A 9866-nucleotide genomic window follows, 5' to 3' on the forward strand; every position below is an offset into this window, starting at 1 on the left:
TGGTTTGTTTAATAACATCTTTTATTAATGTTTTTGGTTGTCTGAGTGATTTTTCTTTCTTTTTTGCACTCCATTTTCTAGTATTTTGCATGCATCTTTTTTATTGTCGTGTATGAAAAGATTCTCTGGAATTAATATATTTATTATTATTATTATTATTTTAATGAATTTTATAATATAATTGGTTGAGGAAACAGATAAACAAGATCCATGAACAAGGTGATAAGGTGGAGCGAAGGCCATGTGCAATTTTTTGGGAATCATTTTTTAAAATTCATTTTCAATGCTGGTATTGTATATTTTTATTGCAATTTGCAGACAAATGTGTGAACCATAGAATTTTAATAATAAAAATTATTTTCTTTTACAATATAAATTAAGAACATAATTACTTTTAAATCAAAATATAATTGCATTTTTATCATTAATAATTTGGTTTTTTGGTCAATGCCTTTGAGATAAATTCAATGAACCGTAATTAGCGTGGCATTTGATGTCTAAATGAGTTGAAGCAGCTCAACCCAAAGTCTAATTTATTCTCTTTTTTAATTAAAATTATTTGGTTTTTATTATCTGGAATTGAGGATTTGGTTGGGGGAAAAGGCATCACTTTGAGATCTCTCCCAGCATGAAACGTGGGATTTGTCAAATTTGTTTCTCTCTCTTTTTTTTCAATTTACTTGGAAATTAATATCTCAGGGTATGATCTGGTTCTAATTAAGCAGCATATATCAAGTTATGATCTGGTTAAACAACCTAATTTAACTATTAAGTAGGTTAAACAATCTAATTTAAGGATTATACATATATAGTTATAAAAAAATCAATAAATAAAAATATAATTGGAACACATGTAGCAATTCACACTATATCAATTGATGTTATAATTAATATACTTTTAGTTAATTAACTATTTCTATCTAAATAAGAATTAAAATGACTAACCCCAAGATAGTATAATCTGAACACTGATGAAACGTATACATTACCGATCGAGGGGCTAACAACATGCAGTGGTGTAATACGGGGTGAGAATGGAGAGTGGCTTGGAGGGTTCTCGAAAGTTATAGGGATTAGCTGTGTCTTTGATGCAGAACTTTTTTGGGGGGGTGGTCTTCGAATGGTTGAATTTAGCATGGAATATGGACATGGGAGCAGTGATGGTTGAAGTGGATAATGGGGAAGAGTGGAACCTGCTAGAACAAGGTATGGAGATGGGGGTTATCTTTTCCTTTGTATCGCACATAGTGGAAGTCATAAAGAGAGATTGGAGATTGCAGTTTCAACATACCCTTCGTAAGGATAACAAAGTGGCCGACGGATTAACAAAGTGAGCTTGGAACCTCCCACCTGATTCCCATATATTTCATTCCCCACCGGGTGAAGTAAACGATATGGTTCAAGAAGAAAGCCTAGCTCATGTTACTACTGCTTTAGTTTAGTTTCTTTTATCATTTCCGGTAAAAGAAATGACTAAAATCAAAATATTGAACGTTAAAGTGATTAAAAAATTATAAAATCAAAGTTTAAGGATGAATTTTAGTATTATGCCAAAATTAATTGGATAAAACATGGGAGGCCCGCGTAATCAAACCATTTTAAGACCACTTGCTTTTATCTTTAGACGGGGGGAAATCAAGGTCAAATGTAGCAAGGTTGTAGTCTTACTATCATTATTCGTAATTTTAGCCCTCATTGTTTTTATATTTATCGCAATTAACGTCTCATTGCATTTACTTTGTATATAGTTTTAAGGTTATTTTTTAAATTAATTTTTAAATAAAAAATAAATGAATAAAATTGGTCTTAAATCACATTATATTTTTTATACCAACCCGTGTCGCACACCTAATTTTAGTGGGTTAGTCTTTCGATAGAGATTTTATACATATAAAAAACTTCAAATTCGTGATATGCTTAAAGGATATTAAATTGATTACCACTTGAACTAACAATGTTGGTAGTCGTAAATAACATTCAACTTGAACCCATTTCGTACAAAATTGGAACGTATATAAAAACACATGAACAAAAATCCTGTCTTTCTTTGTTTCTCATCAGCAATCTTTTTACATGTGCCCTTTTCATTTGAATGAAAACACCTTTCAAAAAGAAGCATTTTTCTCTTTGTTTCACTTTCCACAATTCACACATACTGTAACTCTTAAAGACATTGCACATATGTTCTCTAACTTTGAACTCATCATTCTCTAAATTCAGAAGTAAACTCTCATCTACACCAAACTGCTAATTCCTCAACTGAATCAAACCTACATGAACACAACACCAACTATTTGTCATTGGCGTCTCAAATTTCAACGCAAGTGATCTTCTATAAGTTAAAGAACACATTGTGGCTGACCTTTCTCTGTATTCTTGCACTTAATTACTGTAAACATCGTCTAGATAAGAGTTTGTTTTTGAACTTAAAGAATGATGGGTTATAGTAGATATGAACTGTGGAACAACAGTAAAAGGTGAAGTAAATAAGAAAGTAGTTCTTTTTGGAAGGTTATTGTGAAAATAAAAAAGATATGTGTAAAAAAGATTAGTGGTGAAACACAAAGAAGAAGGGACATAGGATTCTTGTTTGAAACAAATATTTTTTCTTTTTAAACCTCTCAGCAACATGACTGCTTTACAAAACATGCCACAGCTTGCGCCCAATGTCTTAGCTTCGTCTTCACTTGCTGAGGATTATCTCCTGGAAAATATATACAGAAGATGTTATGATTACTTATTTTGCTGTTTAGGGTTTATTTATTATTTGTAATTTTGAATTACCCGGGCTGTAAATTTTCCAATCTGGTTCGTTTTTGGGGCTCTCTAGATACGGTGATCTGCAACTAACTGATGGTGATGGTAATGGTGTTGATGAATAACTCTGGCTTTGAGGGGATGGAAGTGGAGAAAGCTGACGGTTTACAGCAAAATAAAGGTCTAAAGCAGGCAATGTGTTGCATAGTTTTTGATCTTCTTCTTCGTTGAATCCAAATCCTAATTCTATGCACCCTTTTAGCTCGTTCAAATCTTCATCTGTCAATCCATTCTCGTTCGCGATGACCCCTTTCTTTCTTCTCTCCTGACGAAGAATCTGTCGCCGCCTTCTCTCCCAAGCAACGTCCCTAAAACGTGAACGTATCGATTTCAGACACATGAAATCATAAGATTAAGCAACAAGCTTTCTACAACCAAAGAAATACGAAAAACACCAACCTTGAGGTCTCTAACATCGACACTTGCTTTTGTAGAAGTTTCTTGTCTATCATCAACGGCGGTGGCCTTAGTTTCGATGCATTACGTTTCGAAACTTCTATTTCGGAGTCATGGAATGACGAAGATTTAACGACCTTCTTTGTCGCCGCCTCCGATCTGTCGTCCTTCATTCTCTTCTTTTCCGCAAATGCTATGATTAAAAATAAAACATAAGGATTTTGTTATCTAAATCATAGAAGACATAGAAAAATAAACTTTTATTTTCATCATTTTATTTTGATTGAAATCAAAATAAAATACAAAAGAAAAGTTTATTATAGCCGCCACAGCAGAATGAAGCTGACGCGGCTTATCGACGATGAAAAGGTGAAGGATGATGGATGGACGTAGAGAGCAGCGTTGAAATTATGTATATATTGTAAAGAAACATCAAAAGAAAATGAGGTGGAGATGCTTTAATGGAGAAAGAAAAGGGTTGACATTCATTAGAGGAATTTGCTTTTGTTATTCAACCATCCAAATGTAACTGTCTATATTTTTCTTAGGTCAATGTTAATTTTGTAGTGGGACGGCTTAGCTAAATTCTTGTGATGATAAGATTCTATTGCTAAAAACAAATCTTCGATGACATCAATGGTAATAAATATTCATAGGTCTATGTATGCATGTTGTTCAATATTTTTAACTGAATTTGTAGTGTGTGTATACAATACCCAAAGAAATTCTAAACAAATATTACATTATAATTATTATTGACTATTAAAAAATTATCGTGAACATTATTAATATTTTATTTTAATATTATTTTCATCATTGAACATCCCCTTTGGAGCCTTGACAGCTTCACAAATTACGACCAAACAAAAGGCAACCATAAATACACTCTAAGCTTCCCGAGTTGTCTATTTAATTATCTAAATCGGTAAGACTGAAAGTTAAGATTTGTTCTATGAAATTGTTAGTTTTTCACATCTTTTGATATAAAGATCATAAGCAAATTAAGGCAGATAATTATTTTTTTTCATTTTTAAAGAATATATTTATTTTTTATATATAACCATCAATATTTTATCTCTCGATCAATTAATCAAAATCGAATATTATTATCAAAACCTATTATGGGAGTAATTATTTCAACTCAATTTTTTTCAATGAATGAAACCTCTGTATCGCAATACCAAAAGTCAACAGTTACAAACAACTACAAAGGCCATTAGAGGGAGTTCTTCAGACTCTAGCCTATACAAATCTCTCTGTTAACATTAACATTTTCCCCTAATTAACGCCTTACCCCTTAACTTGTACTGAACCAATATATCTGAGACAGGGCTCTCCAAAATAGCCTGTAATTCCTCTCCTTCCATATCAGGGAAATGAACTCATTCCAAGCCAACTAGCAACGATCTCCTCCTCCAACCACACACAGCATGCCCAGTACACCAGCTTCGAGGTCTAATATATCACCCTTCGATTTAGATGGAAATGGCATAACCGCAGAATGTTCCCCCATACCTGCTTAGAGAATTAATAATGGAAGAAAACATGATCACAAGTCCTCAACTCATTACCGCAAAGGACACAAAGACCTTCTACTTGCATCCCAAACTCCAACAACCTACTCTTTGTGGGAAGCCTGACAAGCACAACCATCCAAACGGTAACATAGTTACGAGGAATGTGACCGGAATGCCACACGAACCTCTTCCAAACAACCTTTTTCTTCTAGGCCTAATCTCCTCTCAAATATGGGCATCCGAGCGAGTCCCCAAGCAACCCCGACGTAGCCCGACCCTAGCTCGCAATAAGTTACTCCAAGTCCAGCTGCAACTCTGAGATATCCCAACATACCAAAAGGAACAATCCTTAAGCACATGCAAGTGAATCCAACCAATCCAAATGGAGTTCTCCTTCATCAACATCCTCCTAATCAACAATAGAAGGCAAGCATGGTTCCAACTAAGAAGATTCTTAAGCCCAAAATCACCTTCCGACTTCAAACAACAAATAGTTTTCTAGCTAACTCTTGTGCCTATAGCGAGCTTATCTTCACCTTTCCATAAAAATCGAGAACACAGTTGATTAATTTATTTAATAATTTTCTTAGCAAACTAAGTTGTCTAGCCCAATAATTTTACACACTAAAAATGACAGATTAAATGAGTTGTATTCTTATCTTTATTTAAAAAATATAATATTTCATTCTGCTAAAGCAATTAATAATTGGTACATTGAATATCTTTATTCAACATATTTAAAAATAAATATGAATTATAATATTATAATATATATTTATAACAAACATTAATTTTAAATTCATATATTATGAATATTTTCATCTCAACCTCAAACTAAATACCTCAGCAACCCTTTTCAACACTCCCGGATAGGACTGTAAATGAGACGAGACAGATCGCGAGCTACTCGAGATCAACTCGATCTTGGCTCGATAAATACTCGGATCGAATGGACTTGACTCGAGCTCGAACTCGACTCAATTTCTTAACGAGCCGAAACGAGCTACTCGATATTCGACTCGAAAAGCTCGTGAGCAGCTCGAAAAAATATTATATTATAATTTTATATTTTTTAAAATTACATTATTAAAAATATATTAAAAATACATTATTGATGAATAAATATTCTTGAATTGAAAATGGTTAAAAATTATTTTTGAATAAATATTCTTATATTTATTTTAAATTGATAAAAAAATTATTTATCTAATGACAAATATTTAATATATTTCTAATGATAATATTTGTAATAACTAATTTTTTAAATTGTTGTTATATTTTGAGGTTTTGGGTTCAAATATCATAAATATCAAGGGTTTGAGCATTTAATATCAAGATACTATATTGTACTTACCTCATAACTAATTATGTGATAAGGTTTAGGGTTTAGGATTTAGAGTTTATGTGATAGGATTTAAGGTTTAAAGTTTAGAGTTTAGGGTTTATGTGTTAGGGTTTAGGGTTTATGTGCTAGGGTTTAAGTTATACCATGAAGGTAACATACAAATTATGCAAAATGATGTTATGTGGCTCATAAATAAATTATTCACATACTTATACATAAACATATCAACATGCAAAATAAATATACACAACTAATTAAAGAAAACAATCCTAAACAGAGACTAAATTAAGAAAAATCTAAATGTGAGGACTAATTTAAGCTAAAATTTAAACAATTGAGGGACTGTTTTGTACAAAACGCATAAATCTTGAGAGCCTAAAGCTAATTTACCCCTAAGGTTATGGTGGCTAAACGATAATTAACCCCAAAATTAATTAGGGTTTAGAACCTAAATTAAAACAAACCTAAACTAAATATTCATTTCAGCCGCTCAAGCCTCACGCCCTAACCTTCTCCAACTCTCCCCCTCTCATTCTCATGCAAACCAGAAAACAGTGTCGCAGGCCCGCAGCTGCCGCTCCTCTCGCCTTTCTTCAACGGAGTTCTACACTTCAACTTCTATCTTTTTTCCTCGCTCAACCCTAACAAAGACCCACAGCCTCTGTGGCTTCAGTCGCCTAGTGCTCCGATGTGGAGCTTAAACTTCTCCTAAACATATTTCGGTGACAACCTTCATAAAAAACATCCCCAAAACCATAAACTTAAACCCATAATAACCTCGTAAATACCCAGCTTCACCACTCCGTAACCATGCCAGACCACGGCCACCGCGGCCTTCGCCGTCCCCACGGGCTCCGATGAAGAGTCCTAACACCTGGACCACTCTTTCCTCGCTGGCCTAGGCAAGAAACCCAAACTTTACTGCACATTAATGTATGCTCTAGATATGATATGTTCTCCTCAGTACACGATCTATGCCCTTCGAAAATCTTGGTGAACTTTTTTTTCATTCTTGTGTATCTTTTACCTGTATATCTGAAAACTTAAAAGAGAAAATCTTTCGCATGTGACAACATTTAGGTTTTTCAAAGTGGAGATCTCGCTGCTGCTGAAGTTGTGTTGTCGAACATGGCTGTTGCACTTGACCGTGTGCTTTTGGATGTAGAGGTAATTGTTCTAAAATGCTCTTTCAAGATGAATCTACAGTTTGTAACTTTTATGAACTTCCTTTTTTAGATACTGCATTTCGATTATAAGTTTTTATGAACTTCTACATGAAATATGACGGTAGCTTTTCAAGATCCTTTTGTATTTCAACCTTACCACAAAGCTTTGTGGGAGCCATTTGACTACTACAAGTTTGGTCAAAATTATATTCGACCTTTGATTGATTTCAGGTGAGTGGACAAATACCACACTGTCTTATTATAGTGGTTTCTTTAGTTATGTTGATTTAGGTTGCAGAAAACTCCGCTGATAATTGAATATGATTTTGTCAAGAAATATATGGTTGTTCAATTTCATAACTCTATTAAGGTGAACCAATACATTAGATTTTCACGTTAGTGATTAGGACATATGTGAATGTCACAAGTAAGGTTATATAAATTTTTGATTAATTATATCTTTGAATACAATCTAAGGTTGAAATTTTCAAAATTTTCACTCCCCTTCTTCTTCCCAGAAACATATTATTTTACATGTCTCATAGATACAATTTAATTCTTATCAACTGCTGCATAAGCTGTTAATTGTCATTCCTAGTATTGGTTTTGGTGTTTGGTTCTCTGTCCCTTGTTTTTTGCTTGGTGCTCTGTCCCTTGTTTTGTGTGTCTGCAGGGCATGGATTCGAGCATGGCCAGCATGGGCGACGACAGCATTGGTTTCGGTGGATGGCAGACCAACATGGGTCTTCCTTGGTGGGTTCACGTGGGTGGTGCACTATCTCGGGCTTCCTCGTCGATTTGCACCACATGTTAATATAATAAACATGAGTAATAATAATACTAATAATTATTATAAAAAAACTTCAAAACTTATATTAATTATCCTAAATTTCTTGTAATTGTATTTTTTATTTTTTAGATTTTTTATAGTTCATACATTCATATTATAATGTATTGGTAATGGTTGATTAAAGGGAAAATTATTTATATATTTTAAATGTAATATAATATTTTTATAGGATCAAATTCGAGTTTGAGTTCGAGCTTTAATCGAGTTCGAGCTTGAATCGAGCTTGAATCGAGCTCAAAATCGAGCTTGAATCGAGCTCGAGTCTCGAGCTTCAATCGAGCTCTTGAATTTTTTTTGAGTTCGAGCCTTTTCGAGTTCGAGTCGAGCTTGAAAATTTTAGGCTCGCGAGTTTTCGAGTCGAGTCGAGCCTACATTTAAAGTTTTCGAGTTCGAGTCGAGCTCGGCAATACTCGAGGTCGACTCGGCTCGTTTACACCCCTACTCCCGGATCCGCAACTTATACAAACTCCAAATCACAACCGTTTATAATTTTCCCATCGAACCGCCAATATTGAATTACCAACACCTATCGATCCGCGTCATTTCATTTTCAACTAATAACCTTTCACAATTTCCCTTATGAAATCTACATATCGCAACTGTTTTTTAATAAATAAAAATAATAATAAACAGCTTCCGGATTTACTAGTATTAGTAAGCTCGTCGAATTGAGTCATGGCTTCCGCCGTTGCTTCCGTCGCGAAGAAGAAAGCTGCTGGCTCTAAGAAGTCGAAATCAGCTTCTTCCCATCCTCCGTTTCTTGAGGTGAATCTCGGTCTCACTAGAAACCTTTGGTTCCTCTCTCTTGATATTATTATCGATTTTTAATTCAGTTTTTGATTGATATTTACTAAGCCTGTAAATGAACTGAACGTTCAGCGAACCGTGCGATGGAAAGTTCGTTTATTTATTAAATGAACGAAAATGAACAAGATTTTGCGTTCGTTTAATTAAATGAACGAACACGAACAAAGGGCTCGTTCGTTCATTTACGTTCGTCAACGTTCGATTATATGTTTATTTATATTCGTTCATTTATGTTCATTTATGTTCGAACATATGGCAAGTTGAATATGTTACGCAGATTATTGAAGTTGTTTGAATTTCAAGAAGATTGTTTTGTTGAACAAATTAATTTTAAGAATTTATTATGTTCATATAGCTTATTTATGATTTATGTGTGTTTTTGTCGTATTCGAACAAATTAACTCTAAAGTTGCAGGTTATATTAATGAATTTTAAGTTGTTATTTGTAACCCCTCAGACCGATACGGGTAACCCGACCCGATCTGGAGTGTCACATTAGGGTCACCGGAGCGACCCACTGTAAAAATAATGTAAAATTTAAAACTTTTTTATCAAAACGTAAACTTATAAAATCATTTATCAATATTCAGAAATAAAATAGATTTTCAGACTCGTATACAAAACAAAATACAATTATATGCCCCCTAATTACATGTACCATACTCTGCAAACAACGTCAGAAGAATTCCTTTACTGATGTCGATAAATGCACTGATTTAATCCTTTTAACCTGCAATGGTGAGTAATAGAGTGAGCTTCGGAAAGCTCAGTAATACATAACTACCAAATGATGCTGAAGATCATGCAGATACAAATAAACATATATTTCCTTGTCGGTTCAGACATCTACAAATCTTTATGCTGAGCGAAGATGCTATGTATATTTCAGGGTAGCGGACAATGAGTTTTCATTTAAGAGAAATATTACGGATTACTGAGTTCAGGAGATCAGAATAGGTTATCTAGTG

General features: G+C 33.8%; 1 protein-coding gene across 1 annotated transcript; it reads right to left on the reverse strand.

The window, feature by feature from the left end:
- Positions 1–2584: 2584 nt before the first annotated feature.
- LOC120162537 lies at positions 2585–3401 on the reverse strand. The gene is made up of 3 exons (XM_039172680.1): positions 3217–3401; positions 2785–3125; positions 2585–2704 (listed from the first exon to the last, which is right to left on the reverse strand). The coding sequence occupies exons 1-3, from the start codon at positions 3384–3386 to the stop codon at positions 2622–2624; spliced, it is 594 nt and encodes a 197-aa protein (XP_039028611.1). The 5' UTR covers positions 3387–3401; the 3' UTR covers positions 2585–2621.
- Between the last annotated feature and the right edge of the window lie 6465 nt (positions 3402–9866).

This window comes from Hibiscus syriacus, unplaced genomic scaffold (assembly GCF_006381635.1).
Source record: "Hibiscus syriacus cultivar Baekdansim isolate YM2019G1 unplaced genomic scaffold, ASM638163v2 tig00111402_pilon, whole genome shotgun sequence".
Lineage (NCBI taxonomy): Eukaryota > Viridiplantae > Streptophyta > Magnoliopsida > Malvales > Malvaceae > Hibiscus > Hibiscus syriacus.